The sequence below is a fragment of the Antechinus flavipes genome, chromosome 3 (genome assembly GCF_016432865.1).
Source record: "Antechinus flavipes isolate AdamAnt ecotype Samford, QLD, Australia chromosome 3, AdamAnt_v2, whole genome shotgun sequence".
NCBI classification, from domain to species: domain Eukaryota; kingdom Metazoa; phylum Chordata; class Mammalia; order Dasyuromorphia; family Dasyuridae; genus Antechinus; species Antechinus flavipes.
This window is the reverse complement of record NC_067400.1, coordinates 616,386,930-616,402,651: the sequence shown is the minus strand read 5'-3', so window position 1 is coordinate 616,402,651 and position 15,722 is coordinate 616,386,930. Positions and strand designations below refer to the sequence as shown.

The following is a 15,722-nucleotide window of genomic DNA, read 5'->3' as shown; positions in this document are numbered from 1 at the left end:
GGGAGTTTTTGACTTTGGGCTTGGAGGAAGATGGGGACAGACTGAGGCTGGAGGCTCATCTGACTGAATTAGGCTAGATTGGCTAAACTAGGGGACTCGGTGAATACTGCCAGGTTGTGGTCTCTGAAGTGGGGCTGTGGCCTGACCCCCAAGAAGGATGTAATCAACTAATTGGAGAATGGGAAGGTGGGCCCCATCTTCTCTCTGACAGGACTAATTGTGGGGCTTGTCTTAGAATAACTAGAGCTATTCTTATCTCTCCACTGTGTAAACTCCCAACTTTGCCCACCATCCTCCTTCCTCGGTTGGGCATTGATCCCTCAAGAATTAAAATCTAAAACTACCTCAGCACCCAGGGGAGCACTTCGAAAATGTCTGTTTACCTACTTCTCCCCTAAAGATCTCGCCCTTCAGCAAGCAACCTGCTTTGCCTCCCTTTTTCACTGCAAAAGCAAGCCCGGTTGGGTTGTGGCTTATTGGAAATGTTGCTGTTCTCCCCAACTTGCCCCTTGCCGCTGAGAGCACTGCTCTCCTCCCAGAATCCCTTTCCACCTGGGGTTCTCTTGGGTTCTTTGCTCTCAGTGTGTGCCCTTCTCTGCAGGCCAGTGCAGTCTGTCTCCCCGGCTCTGTGATATTCTCTCTCCTCCCTCTCCTCCAAGAGGAGCCCCCCAGCCTGTTTTCTGGTCTCAAGCTGCTTTGGGATCCGATCTGTGCTACTCACAACTGCCCGTTATGTCCCCTAAAGTACAGATCTGAAAATGTCACTCCTCCCATTAGTCCTGGCAGCTCCCGGCTGAGCTTGTCAGCAAATCAGTGAGCATTTATTAAATGGTAATATAGAAACAAATATTTACTTACAGATTAACATATTGTATAAGACATAATTATACAATACTTGCATGTTACTTGTAAGTATATACTTTGTATGCTTACATAATATACTGTATCATCATATGATACACATGTATATATTAAGTATTAACACATGCTTCTAATTTATTGTTAGAAACATATTTATGTGTAGATGTTTTAATTAAAATCAATAAAATTAAGCGCTCGGTAGCACAAGTGGGATTCAGTTTGTATCCTTGTCCACGCGTCTGGCTCGGCATAAATGGGTTGGGGGAGGGGGGTCTCCCACGAGGTCTCTCTAGAGTGGGAGTTTGGCTGAGCCCCGAAGGTCGGCGGGAGGCAGGGATGGGGGGGAACCTCCCTCTGGCCATGGGGTCGGCAGAGTCGGGAGACATGGAAAAATCTATTCTTATCTCAGGGTTTCGCCAAGTCGGGACCGTTTTATCCGGACGGCAAACAAGCCTGAGCCGGACCCGAGGTTTCGAGGGCTGGGGCCGCCCCCTCCCACGGGCGGGCGGAGGGTGGGCAGCCCTGCCGCGGTCCCTCGTCGGACACACCAGTCCTGGGGTCTCGGGGCCCGTCGGGGAGGGGGGTTTAGGGACACCGTCCGGGGAGGTCAGAGGTCGGCCAGGTGGCGGCGCGAGGTCTCGTACAGCCAAATCCGAGCCCCCGGCCCGAGGCCGAGCCGAGTCCCGCTCCCGGGAGACGTCGCCAGTTCCGGCTCCGCAGCCAACCGCACGGGCCTCTCCAGTGACCCAGGCGGTTGCAGGCCGGAAGCAGTCGCCGAACAGCAATGCGCATGCTTCCCGGCCCCCGCCCCCGCCTTGGCCCGGGGGAAGTTGCGTCACGAGGCGAAAAAAAAAAAAAAAAAAAAAAAAACGGTAGCCTGCGGTGCCTGCGCTAGAGTGGCGTCGGCTGCGGTTCCCTTTCCCGGCGGGCGGATGGACGGGCCCCCTGCGGCCTTGGGCAGCGGCGACGGCAGCGCAGAGGGTAATGAGCCTCCCTACAGCTGTTTCTGTGCAGAAAAGTGTCCGTGTTGCACGCCGAGCCTGTGACTGTGCCGAGGTCGGGGGCGGGGGGGACTTTCCATCCGGGTCTTCGGGAGTGGCTGTGGAGGCAGTTGTTGAGAGGCACCTTCTGGTCTCCCGGGATTTAACTGCGGGGGCGGTGGGTGAAGATACCTACTGGGGCAATGGCTTCAGGGGCTGCTGGGGCAGTTGGTTGTGCAGTATTGGGGGGGCTTGCATCTTGTCTGCAGAGGCAGCTTTTGGAGGCATCTGCTGCGAAGGGGTCTCTGGGGGGACGGCTGCGGGGGCTGCTGGGGCACCTGGAGACACCCATGGGGGGACGGCCGCGGGGGCTGCTGGGGCAGTTGTTAAGCGGTATCTCCTGCTCTCAGAGAGATGGCCACGGGGGGGGGGGGGCAATTGATGGAGACACCTGTGGGGGGAGTGGCCGCGGGGGCTGCTGGGGCAGTTGATGGAATATCTGCTGGGAGGGGGCTGCTGGGCAGTGGGTGCAAAGGGTCTTCTGGGGAGGGGCCGGGCCCGGCCCGGGGGGCTCTCCTTCTGCTGCAGGGTCAGCTGGTTGAGGCTGTTTGGCCCGCGGGGGGAGGAAGAGGGGGGGCGGCCCAGAGGGGAGCCCTTCACCGGGCTGCGGGCCACCAGGGGCTCCGCCTGGCACCGCCACCTGGGCGTCTCTGTGTTTGTGGCTGCCTGGGCTGGCTGGAGGCCCGGCCGTTGCCTTGGCGACCGTCCTGCTGGACCACCTTGGCGCCTGTGATGTGTGACCGGCCCTAGTGGCCCCCAGCTGGGAGCTCTGGTGGAAGGGGCGAGGTTCCACAGCCTGTCTGATGGTGCAGGTGACGCTGAGAGGCTCGAACCCTGGGCTGGCAGAAGAGAGTTAAGTGCTTTCCTAAGGGCACCCGCTGGGCAGGAGGGCGCAGAGCTGCCTGAAGGTGCGGGAGAGTCACTGGTGTTTGTGCGGGGGCAGCCTGGGGGCAGCCAGAACCCGCTGAGGTTGGGGTCCGAGCAGGGGAGGCCGTCCCCTCGGAGGGAATGAGTGCGCTGCCGGAGGTCTGGCTGGGAAGACTGCGGTTGGGAACCTCTTATGTAAAACTGGCGGGGGTTCTCCCTTCCTGCCCCCCTTGTGAGAACAGAATGAGACAATGCTCGTCCAGCGCCTTAAATGCTGGATGCCTGATTGGGAGTGGGGCTCTGCCCCCCTCCCCCCAGGTGCTTGTTTTATTACCTGGGAGCTGGCCTTGATCTTGTTTCCCCAGGTGGGGGTCTGGAGTCCAGGGCCTTTCTCCCAGGTGCCCTCTTTTGTTTGTTAAATGACTGACTCCATTCCCGAAGGGGCTGGTTCCCAAGGGCCTCCTTGTGGCTTCAGGACCTGGAGATGCTCCAGCTTGCAAGCTACAGGGAAGCTGGAGTCTGGGCTGACGGCAGCCCAGCAAGGACACGTTTGAGGGACGGGGAGTCCAATTTCTTCCCCCTCTGTTTTGTTTTTTTGGAGATAACCGGAAGCGAGCTCCCTGATACTGCCCTGCTCCTTTCCATGGGGGCCCCTCGCCGGGGGTCCATGGGCGGCCGAGAGGGTCCAGGTAGATTAGGCTGCTCCGCCGGGTTGGAGCTCGATGGTCATTTTCCTTGAGCTGTTCCTGCTTGGGCAGAGCTGGGGAAGGACCCTGGGCCTGGGTTATCTGGGCCCTCCCTGAGTTTAGGGAGACGTGTTGGCGTAGATTATGGAAGGTTCAGAGAAGCTGCCTGAGAGTCCAAATGCTTCGCTTTGTTTCGTTTGTTTTTTACAATCTGATGTGGGGTTTCCTTTTACCGCTTTGTTTAAAATCATCAGTTTTTACCATTATCTTTAGGTTTTCCCCAATGAGTTGTTCCTTAATGAACCCTTCCCTTCCCCCCTTCCCCCCATTTAAAAGAGCTGTCCCTTATAATAGGGAAAAAGAGGACTAAAGGTGGCGCTCCGCCTTGGAATCATTCTGACATTCGGGCTGCCTTTGACACCCTTGGGCCTCAAAGTGCACCTTGCAGAGGAGCAGGGGAGATGCTGCTGCAGGGGATTTTCTAGGTCCTCGCACCCTGTACGCCAGCCCAGGACAGACAGGTCTGTACCTGACCCGGTGGTGACGGACGGGGCGGGATGTATCCGGAGGCTCTCCACCTGAGCTACGGGACCCAGAGAGCAGAGCCAGAGGCTCCTTTGGCAAGAGCTGAGGGGGTCCCTGGCTGGGAGAAGTATCTCAAAAGTAAGTGGTGGTTCTGGGGCTGGAGCGCCGGACCTGGCGTCAGGAGGATCATCTTCCTGAGTTCAAATCCAGCCTCAGACTCTAGCTGAGCGAGACCTTGTGCATGTTACTGCACCCAGTTTGCCTCACTTTTCTTATCTGTAAAATGAACTGGAGAAACAAATGGCAAACCTTTGCCATTCCTTTGTCAAGGAAACCTCAGATGGGGTCCCAAGGATGCCTAGAGCTATTCTGAGGCTGGTGGAGGGAAAGGAATGGGGAGAGTGGAGCCTCGGGGTGGCCGGGAATGCTGCCTGGAGGAGGAAGGCTGCATGCCCGAACCTCAGGGAGGATCTCGGGGCAGGATTGTAGCAGGATTGTAGCAGGAGGCAGGGAAGTCTCTGGGATATGTGCTCTGGGGTCCAGGATGTGGCAAGATCTGGTCAAGCCCGAAAGGCTTGGTGTGGCGACGGACCAGCGGCCTCCTCTCCGGAGAAGCTGGGGGCGAAGTTTGCAGCCACGGCAGTTCTTCCGCAGACTGTCTGCTGGTCACAGAGGGCTCGTGGCCACGTGGGTGAAGGGGCTGCTCATGTTCTGTTCGTGCCCCATGGCGGCACTCCGGAGGGGGCGTCTGTTGGCCGCCCAGTTACCTCCATGTGGGGGAGACCCCATCTTTTGACGCGCCTTGGCTGCTCAGTGCAGCCTAATGGTGGGCCAAGGCCATGGGCGGGAGACCTTCGGCCAGTGACTCCTGACCCTAAGGCTGGCCCTGCTGTGTGACGTCATGCATGTGGTAGCGCGCCCTGGCCCAGGCCCTAGCGCACTGTTTTGGGGAGAAGGGGCCACGTTTGTTAGATAAGGCCTTTCGTACCCACGAGGCTTTGCGGGGCCCTCGCGGTCACGGGGACTGGGGCTGCTGAAGTAGCCGTGGCTCTTGCTTCTGGCGTGAGGTAATGAGGGCGATTGTGAGCAGAAGGCGACGTGGATGCTGCGGGACCTGAAAACAGACCCTCGTCCCCGGTGTTAGCTGCCTGGTAGCATTTCCTACGGAAGGCTGGGGGACGGGGTGTCTCCCCCAAATCCACTCCTGAACTTTCCTCTGGGGGGGGACCCGGCATCCTCCCTCAGTATCGTGGTCAACTTCTCATTGTTCACCTCAGAAGCTGCCCCCTCTCCCCCATTGTGTTCTTTTTATTTGCGTGACCTCTTTTTTTGTCCTTTTTTCTACTCATGTCGGGTCCCTGGGATCCCACCTGAGGCTCCCATCAGCTCTCCCCTGGGCCAGCATTCAGGCCTGTCCCTCTTGCCCTCACAGATTACAGTGGCTCCTTATTTCCCCCGTGATGGACCCTGTGATCCCCCCTTCACATCCTGTCCTCCATCTACCTTAGGGACTTGGTTGTTAAAAGTCTTTGGGTGCCCTGTGGTCAGGCCGGGCCGGCCTTCCTGCCGGGCCCCCTCCTGGACTGCTTCCCCTCGGCCTCCACTGCGGCCTTTTGGGCTTCCCCAGGGGTGCCTCCCCTCACACGAGGCGGGAGGTTTCTTTGTTGTCCTGATAGCTGTTATCCAGCCCAGCCCCCGACACGGGGCCATCCCATACCCTGGGCTCCCCTCCTTCCTTTCCCCTTTCTTCAGACTCTTCTTTTCTCTCCTGGGGAGACCTGGTCCTGGGGAACTGGCCCTGACCGGCGCCCCCTTTGGCCTCTCCTGGGGCTACACTGTCCTTCACCAGCAGGGGGTGCCCAGGCTTTGCTCCCTGCGCCCACTGCCATCTTCTGTGGCCTGTGCCTCCTCCCTTCTCGATCTTCCCCAGAGAGGGCCCGGCTGCCTCGTTCTCTTCCTGCGATCACAGACTTGCAGGGGGTTGAAGTGGTCCTGCAGCCCAATCTCTGTTTTGCAGATGGAGTTACTCCCTCTCATGCCAGCTATGGCCGCTCCCTCTTCCTGGCTGGTTCTTTCTCGGAGGCCCCGGGCCAGTGGCCTCCGTGCTTCCCTCCTCTCACCCGGGTGCTGCGTCAGGGGCATCCTTCTGACTCCAGGCGCTGCCCCTGGGGGCGAGTTCCCATCCAGCTTGTGTCTCAGAAGCTTTCCCAGCAGATGGAGCCCCGTGAAGGCCCCTCTCTCCATCCTCTTCACCTTCAGGACCAGGGGGGACCTCTCTCAGCTCATGCGGCATATGGAGGAAGCAGATGTGGCCCGCGGACTCAGGAAGGGCTGCTGCCACTTGCCCGCACTTTCCCCAGATCTTTCTTCTGCTGCCTTTGAAGCGTTTCTGATGGGAGAGGATGAAAACGAAAGGGATCCATGGCAGGTGGCTCTTGTGCCCAGCCTGGGCTGCCTGGTTGCCCACAGGCGGGCGGGGTCACTTGTTCAGGAGAGCTGGAACTCAGACTCAGAGGAGTAAGGAAATAAGCATTTGTTGAGTATAGGGGCTGGGCCAGTTTGGAAAAAGCCCTCGAGGTGCTGTGCTACTGGGGTCACCTCGGTGTATGGGACCCTGTGGGGGACCCTGTTGGATTTTGTTCATTTGTTCTAGAAGTACGTGGATGTTTTCACTTCTCTGTGTCTGTCCATCTCCCTCCACACATGTCCCCCCAGCAGGGGTAATAGATACGTCCTTTTTTGGGAACCGTCAGTGGTCCGAACTTAGGGAGCTCAGTTGGGAACAGTTCCCTTTTCAAGGTTCTGGTTAAGTTTTTAGAAAGGAACGTGCACTTTGTGCTGAGATTTTCTGCTTGTCTCCATTTTTTCCCCTGGCAGAATCCTTGCACGTTCTGCCCTCCTTGCTTGTCCTTTTTATTCCGAGACCGTTTATTTCCCTGACTGCAGTGTCCTCCCCAGCTGGGAGCTCTTTCTCTGCGGCAGCGGCCACTCCAGGGCAGCGGTCACACAGGGAGCGGCTGTGTAGTAGAACTAGGGAGGACATGTCTTATTCTCTGCACCCTGAGTTGAGTTCCATTTATCATCTGCCAGAAAACCCGGGGTGTCTTTACCCTGACATCGTTCTAAAGCATCTTCTTGTCAGAGATCCTGGAGTATTTTGCCATTTCTTTCTCCGGCTCATTTTATAAATGAGGAAACTGAGGCAGAGGGAAGTGACTTGTCCAGGGTCAGCTTCCTGACTCCAGGCTGGTGCTCTATCCTGTGCCACTCAGAAACGGTGGCAAACAGATTAAGTAACTTAGCTAGGATCATATAACTAATAAGTATCTGAGACTGATTTGAACTCTGGTCTTCCTGATTTTTCCAGCACGGTGTTCTGTCCACTCTCCCACGTGGCTGCCCCGTGGCAAACTGGCCCGTGGCGCTCTGCAGGGAGATAGGTCCGGGACACAGATGGGTTTCAGAGTCCGTGGCAGTGGCAGCTTTGGAGTCCCATCAGCTGGTGAGATGAAGGGAGAACACTTCTCTCCTCGCACAGCGTCCCTTGTTCTAGGTGAACCCCTGGAAGGGATGCCTTTCTTACTACTTTACACACTCAGGGAAAGAGGGGACAGTAATGGAGGTTGTTTCTTTCCATTTTAGTAAATGGTTGTAGGCAGGCCGAGCAATCAAATGGGCAAGGGAAAATGTCCTGGACAGCCCATCTGATAAATACTGTCGATGCTTTATAAACAGACATTGAAGTCTTTCTTTTAGGATGCCTTTCTTCTTAGACCTGCTCCAGCATTGACTGTTGCCATTTTTGAAACCTCGCAGTTGGTTGGATTTGCATTTTTCGTGTTTTGGGGGATTTTTTCCTGCAGTTGTGGGTACTTTGCATTTCTTCTTTTGAGAACTGGTTCTTCACAGCCTTTGACCTTTTTTTGTTCGTCTTCGTTTTTGAAGAGGACAATTGACATCATGGGTGATAGAAGTGAGTCAGAACTGCCCAAAGACCTCAGCTTCATTCTCTCTTCCAGGCAAGACAAAAGTCAGGAAGGCAGGCGATGGCCGGGGATATGGTGGGTGGCCTTCATGGCTTTGGTGTCTGACTGAGCTCTGAGGGTTCCATAGCACCCACTTCAGTCATTGTGTTGTTGAAACAAATGGTTCTTATTCACTGAGGGAAGCCTTCAAATGCTTGGGCTAGACTCCCCATCCCCCCAACTCACTGATGAGTTTGAGATCCCTCAGTTACTTTTTTTTTTAATTTTAATTTTCCCTCAGTTACTCTCAATCTGGTTTAGCCCATCTGCTAATGGTTATGGCCATTAATTTTATGTATGTGTGTGTATCATTTGCTTACATATTTTGGATACCAGATTCTTATTAGAAAAATTGCAACCATTTCCCTTCTTATCCTCGATCCACTGATACTGGTTTGCAGAAGCATTTCGGTTTCAGGTCATGAGTTATCTGTTTTATCTTTTGGAATTGCCCGTGTCTCTTGTTTGGTTAAGATTACATCTCTTAGTGATAGCTGAGAGGCATATGATTTGTTTCTCTTCTGATTTGTTTTTTATAGTATGATTTTTTTCTATTGAGGTCATGATGTGTTCAGAATGTATTGTGAAGTATTTTTTTATTTTATTTTCAAATAAAAATTTGCCGCCTTTCCTTCCTGCCTTCTGTTGAGAAAGCAAATAAATAAAACCCTATTACAAATATGTGTAAAGCCAAACAAATTTCTGCATTGTCCATGTGTGGGAAAAGTTGCCCTCTGAGTCCATCCCCTCTGTCAGAGGGAGGGCAGTGTAGTTCAAGAATCCCTTGGTATTGTAGTCGGCCGTTGTATTGTTGGTTACTTGTTGATCAGAGTTTCAAGCCTTGCTGTTTGAAGGAGCTTCTAAAGCCCGTCACATACAGTGTGCAGAGCGGCTGAGAAGATTGGACAAGCCCTACGCAGCCACCTCTTCCCAGAGGGTAAAAGGCCTGGCTTTCTTTCCTCTGATCAGATTTGATTTTGTGAGCCTCATCAGGGCTCAGCTGGGCACATCTGCTCTACTTACAAAAAGTTCTTTTCCTGGAAGGATTTGAGACGTCCCAACGTGAAGCTGGACTCAAGCTGAAAACTTTTTCTCTTAGTTATAATCCGAGCCTCACCAGTAGCAGGTCATTGTTGAAGAGCGGTATAAGTGCTTCCTTCTAACTTGTAGGCATAAATCTAGAAGACAGCCATTTTTATTTTGCTTAACATTGGAAAGTCATCCGTTGCGAGTTTAATGAGATGTTCAAACTGATGTGGTATTCTCCCCCCATTCCCTCTCCCCATGGCCATTCAGAAATGTCCCGAGGTGACATATATGGGAGTCTTGAACAAGAAAAAATGTTGTAACATGTTAAAATACCATTTTATGTTAATCTTCTAGAGCAGTAGTCCCTACTCAAGCCCTTCCTTGAATACTCCCCCGAGTGTTCTTGTGCAGTAATGCCAGGGATCTCGCTCTGATCAATACCTTAATTTCTTTTGAAAGGAGAGGATACTGTGTATAAGTGTGTCATAGATTAATAATCATCACTTTGTGGATGGGGAAAACAATAATTGTATTTAGTTTTTAAATAAGTTTTTATTGATATCTTTTTTTTAAACATATCACAGTTACCTCCAGTAAAATCTCCCATTCCCAGAAACCATCTTATATAACAATTTTTGTAGGAAAAAAAGAAGAAAAAATCAATAAAACCTCATTGACACATTGAAAAAGCCTGAAAATGTGTGATGTGTGATCACTAGTGGCTCTCCCCCTCTTCAAAGGATGGGAAGTATCACTTTTTATTTTGAGCCACGCTTCTTTATAATTCTTTTTTGTTTATTTGTTTTTGCTGAGGCAATTGGGGTTAAGTGACTTGCCCAGGGTCCCACAGCCAGGAAATGTTATGTGTCTGAGGCCAGATTTGAACTCAGGTCCATCTGACTTCAGGACTGGTGCTCTATCCACTGTACCACCCAGCTGCCCCTATGCTTGTTATTTGTAATTTTTTAACTTTACAGTTTATATTTTTGTGGTTCTTTCCATTACATTGTTGTAATCACAGTGTAGTTTTTTTTTTATTCCTTTCTACATCACTTCAGGAAGATCTTTTCCATGTTTTTCTGTATTCATTATTGTTATTATTTCTTATACCATGGTAATATTTCCACTAAATAGTAGATATAATGATGCAATGTATAGAGCATCGGAAGACCTGAGTTCAGATTCTACTTCAGAATAGTTGTGTGACCACTGGGCAAGTCATCTGCATCAGCTTCTTCAGCTGTAAAATGGGGATAACCATAGCACCTTTATTGTGACAATTATTGCCAGTGTCAAAGGATATATCTTTGAAGCACTTAGCATAATACCTGGCATATAGACACTATATAAGTATTAGCTGGTAGTATTATCATTATTATTTTTACTTTCATGTTCTATCATTTGTTTGGCCATCTGCTTTGTTTCTAGTTCTCTCATAAAAAGTATTGCTGGTGTTTCTACAGGGTTTGTATCCCAAAGAGATTTTAAAGAAGAGAAAGGGACCTGTACATGCCAAAATGTTTGTGGCAGGTCTCTTTCTAGTGGTAAGGAACTAGAACTGAGTGGGTGCCCATCAATTGGAGAATGGCTGAATAAATTGTGGTATATAAATGTGATAGAATATTACTGTTCTATAAGAAATAATCAGCAGGATGATTTCAGAGAGTCCCAGAGAAACTTACGTGAACTGATGCTGAGTGAAATGAACAGAAGCAGATCATTGTATACAAGAAGATTATACAATGATCAATTCTGATGGACGTGACTCTCTTCAGCAATGAGATGATTCGGGTCAGTTCCAAAGATTTTATGATGGAGAGAGCCGTCTACACCCAGAGAGAGGACTGTGGGAACTGAATGTGGTTCACAACATAGCATTTTCACTTTTTGTTGTTGTTTGCTCACATTTTATTTTTTCTCATTTTTTCTGATCTGATTTGTGCAGCAAAATAATTGCATAAATACATATGCATAAAAATTATTTTAAAATTCTGAAAAAAACCCTAAAAGTACTGCTGTAAATATTTTTATAAATGTCAGAACTTTTTTTTTTTTTTAAATCAGTAATCTCCTTGAAGTATAATCCTACTGGTGAAATATCTGTATCAGAGGAGATGAATGTTTTAGTTACTTTATTTGTACAGTTTCAAATGACTTTCCCAAAGGGTTGCATTTATTCACATCTTTCAGTCAGTAAACATTACAGGCTGGGGATACAAAGAAAGCTTTAAAAAAAATAACCTCTTCTCTCAAGGAGCTGGATTCTAATAAGAAAGACAGCATCCAAATAACTCTGTACAATGAGCACCATATAGGATAAGTTTGAGATACTCAAGAGGTGGAAGGCCTTAGACAAAGGGGAATTGTACAGAAGGTGAGGTTTCAGCTGAGACTTGAAGGAAGCCAGAAGCAGAGTGAAGAAGCAGAGTCTTTCAGGCATGGACACACTCAATGAAGATGCCTGAAGTTTGGAGACAGAGGGGCTTTTTAAAGGAAGAACCCATTGTCACTGGATCACATGGAGAAGAGGGCAGGATAAGATGTAGGGAGCCTGGAATGTAGGGGAGGGGGTGAGTCATTAAGAACTCTGAATGCCAAGCAGGATTTTACATTTGGAAGTCATAAGGAGCTACTGCAGTTTATTGAAAAGGAGATAGACATAACTTAGTCAGACTTGGATTTTAGTAAGATCAGTTTGACCAATGAATGGTGATGGACTGCAGTGGGTAGAAACTTGAGGCAGGGAGACCAGCAGGCTACAGCATGGGCTGATGTACTTGGCTAAGGAAAGTGCCAGAGGAAAGAGCGGGGCTCTGGGAGAGATGTTCTAAAGGTATACTGGACAGCCCACAGGCTGGATTGGCAAGAAATTGGCTATGGGAGGGGTGAGAGGGTTTGCCAACCTGGGTGACTGTGAGGTTAGTGGTACTCTTGGCAGTAATAGGGCAGTTAGGAGAAGGAAGGATTTGGGGAGAAAGTCAATAAGTACAGTTTTGAACATTTTTCATTTAAGATGTTTATATCCTAGATTCTTAAAACTGCATTGTGACCCCCATATGAGGTCTCACAATCATGGGATTGTAAAATTATGATTTATTAGTAGCATATGTTTGATTATATACCTGTTTTACATATCCATATACATGGAGTCATGTAAAAACTTCTTGGACAGAGAAGGGTCACAAGTAGAAAAAGTTTAAGAAGCCCTGGTCTACAGGACATTCATTTTTAGACATCCAATAGGCATATGGAGATTTAAGACTAGAACTCAGGAGAAAGGATTTGGGCTGGATTAGTCGATTTAACAATTTAAGGGTGTATAGCTATGCCCAGCAAAAGAACTCTGGGAGATGACTATGAACTACTACATAGAATTCCCAATCCCTCTATATTTGTCCGCCTGCATTTTTGATTTCTTTCACAGGCTAATTGTACACTATTTCAGAGTCTGACTCTTTTTGTACAGCAAAATAAGTGTTTGGACATGTATACTTATATTGTATTTAATTTATGCTTTAACATATTTAACATGTATTGGTCAACCTACCATGTGGGGGAGAGGGTGGGGGGAAGGAGGGGAAAAATTGGAACAAAAGGTTTGGCATTTGTCATGCATGTAACTTGTAAATAAAAAGCTATAATAAAAAAAATTAAAAAAAAGAATTTCTGGTGTAGAGATGATAAATAAGTGCAGGGGAGCTGATGAGACCACCAGTGAAATAGTATATAGGGAGAAGAGAAATGGCCCGAGGCAGCCTGGTGGACACCCACAGTTAGTAAGCATGACCTGAGTGTGGTCCAGCAAAGAAGAGAAGGAGCCGTCTGGTAGATAGTAAACAGCAATAAAAGTGAGGAAAGAGTATCATGAAAACCTAATGAGAAAACAGTAATGGACAGTGTCACAGTCTGCAACAACTGAAAAAGATTGAGAAAAATTAGATATTAGATACCTGGATAAATTAGCTGTGTTAGTTCAGAGCTTGTTAGTAACTTTGGAGGCAGGTTTCAGTTGAATGAAGGTTAGGAGGCGACCTGTGAAGAGTTAAGAGAATGAGAGGAGGAAAAAAAGGCAGAAGAGATAAAGGCTCAATGGATCAATCAAGGATGGGGAAATGTGAGATATGTCTTCAAGTGGGAGCAGAGAGAAACTGAAGTTTGGTGAGAGAGTGGGGGCGATGGAGGAGGCAGTGTGCTTGAGAAGGCAGGGTAGAATGGGGTCATGTGTGCCTTCACCTTGGCTTCTGGATGATGTGAGAAGAGGGATGTCACAGTAATGGCCTCATTTTTTTCAGTTAAATGTGAGGCAGGATGAAAAGGTCGGGAAGAGCTGCTGTGGACAGTAGGAGAGTGCCTTGATAAGGGAGTCAAAAGTAGAAGTGTTAAGCAGCAGTGGGAGCCACCTTGAAGTCATGTAATAAATTAGGAGTGAACCTAGTCAGAATGTTTGCATAGTAGGATTTGTTTTGTGCTTTTTTGAGCTTTATTCCTCAGTGTGTTTGTGTAGGGGTAAAGGCAGCAGACGGTGGGAGTGATGAGGGTTGGCCGGGCGAGCTGAATGACCCAATAAGGGGAACAGAGACTCCGGAGAAGAGCAAAGTGTAGAGTTGGCCTGACTGGTTCAACAAGGGGTCAGGATAGGGAAAGAAGGAGAGCATCACTAGAGCTGGCAAAGGATCCAGGTGTTTGAAGGATTGGAGGTTACAGTCCCATGATGCATTTTTTTGTCTGTCTTTCCATGATCCTTCCAACTGTTGATTATCCATCACTCTGGTCATCTTTGCCAATTTTTTGGCTTTGCATTTCTTTCATTATAATATTTTATTATCATGTGTTATTGATAATTATTTTATTTATATTTATCATTTAAGAATTATGATTAATATATTAAATACCTTATATTTTATTATTATAATTTTGAATTTTAAAAATGGTCTTTAATGTGCAATCTTCTTGAGATCTATTTTTATCTTCTAACCCTTGTACATCTCTTCACAACTGTGAACCGTATATGATCCGCTTTTCTTTTAATTTTTTTGTGGTATGATTTTTATAATTAAGGTCATGTATCAGTTTAGAATGTATTGTGTTCCAGTGTATCAGACACAAGACAATGATTTTAGCGTGATAAGAAATACCTTTGCTCAAGAGTTTGCTTTCCACCCTAATTCCATTTCCCTAAGAAAAGCCTTTTGTTGTTGGCCTTCTACGCCTTTTGAAATGGAGAAATCTGGAAAGGATCTTTAGACCACATGAAATATTAAGAAGCATAAGAAAAATCAAACAGGAGATTTTAAAATAGCGTTCCATAGTGTGCTTCTTTCCTCTGACTAGCCTGACTAGTTTCATTTCCTCATTCCCAGTGTCCTTTCTCAAAGCTGAGAAATGGGGACATTCATGCTTTATATTAATGTCTTTCAGACTTGGAACCTAGGACTGAGACCACAGAGCAAACTCCAAAAGAGAATATTGCAGAAGAGTCATCCCCGGTGGTGAAAGTTGAGAGGCCTGCAGGGGCTGACTTTTGCTCCTCCGCTTTGGGGGAAGGTGTAGATAGTGAGAGCCAGAAAAGGAGGGAGCAAATAAAGGAAGAGAGCAAGGGAAGGCAGTTAACTAAGTCTCAGAAGAGTCCCACTGGAGCCCAAAGTGACCACTGTAGTGAATCTGGGGAAGCCTTCGGTCCCTGCTCAAACCTCATTGAAGAGGACGAAGCCTCCGGGAAGCCTCATAAATGCCCCGACTGCGGGCAGGCCTTCACCAAAAACTCGGGGCTGACGCGGCATCAGAGGATTCACACCGGAGAGAAGCCTTACGCGTGTGGTAATTGTGGGAAAGCCTTCAGACAAGTCTCAGACCTGGTTAAGCACCAGAGGATCCACACCGGAGAGACCCCTTACAAGTGTAACGAATGCGAGAAGGCCTTCATCTCCAATTCTGAATTTCACAGGCACAAGAGGACTCATAGCGGACAGAAGCCTTACAAGTGTCAAGAGTGCGGAAAAGCCTTCGTTGAAAGCTCAGACTTTGTTAAGCACCAGAGGATCCATACGGGGGAGAAGCCGTATATCTGCAGGGATTGTGGGAAGGCCTTCATTGAGAGCTCTTCCCTCGTGAAGCACCAGAGGATCCACACCGGAGAGAAGCCGTACGTCTGTAAGGAGTGTGGCAAAGCCTTCACGCAGAAGTCCCACCTGGCCCTCCATCAGATCATCCATGCCGGGCAGAGGCCGTACCCCTGTAGCGAGTGCGGGAGGGCCTTCACCGAGAGCTCGGCCCTGGCGAAGCACAGGAAGATCCACGCCAGCGAGAAGCCCTACCAGTGCGGCGACTGCAGGAAAGCCTTCACTCGCAAGTTCAACCTGGTCCTGCACCAGCGGATGCACACTGGAGAGAAGCCCTACGCGTGCAAGGACTGCGGGAAAGCCTTCATCGACACCTCCATCCTGGTGAAGCACCAGCGGATCCACACGGGGGAGAAGCCCTACAAGTGTGCTGAGTGCGGGAAGGCCTTCAATCAGAAGTCCCACCTGATCCTCCATCAGCGGATCCACACCGGGGAGAAGCCCCATCGGTGCGGTGAGTGCGGGAGCGCTTTCACTCAGAGATCGACCCTGGTCAAGCACCAGAGGATTCACTCTGGAGAGAAGCCCCACAGCTGTGAGGAGTGTGGGAGGGCCTTCACCAGGAAGGGC

At 49.3% G+C, this 15,722-nt stretch overlaps 2 protein-coding genes across 3 annotated transcripts in view; both read left to right on the top strand.

Annotated features, from left to right (window-relative positions):
- Window positions 1–1,749: 1,749 nt before the first annotated feature.
- Window positions 1,750–15,722, top strand: part of LOC127556272 (zinc finger protein 91-like) — a 90,143-nt gene continuing 76,170 nt past the window's right edge. Inside the window, exon 1 of the mRNA XM_051989325.1 lies at window positions 1,750–1,842. Within this exon, the coding sequence (XP_051845285.1) occupies window positions 1,794–1,842 (49 nt within the window). The 5' untranslated portion in view covers window positions 1,750–1,793. The remainder of the gene's footprint in view (window positions 1,843–15,722) is intronic.
- The window catches only part of LOC127556273 (zinc finger protein 91-like), a 132,143-nt gene continuing 118,238 nt past the window's right edge, over window positions 1,818–15,722 (top strand). Inside the window, exon 1 of one of the 2 annotated variants that reach the window (XM_051989326.1) lies at window positions 1,818–1,842. The gene's annotated coding sequence lies outside the window, so the exon portion shown is untranslated. The remainder of the gene's footprint in view (window positions 1,843–15,722) is intronic. The other variant, XM_051989327.1, reaches the window with a different exon arrangement.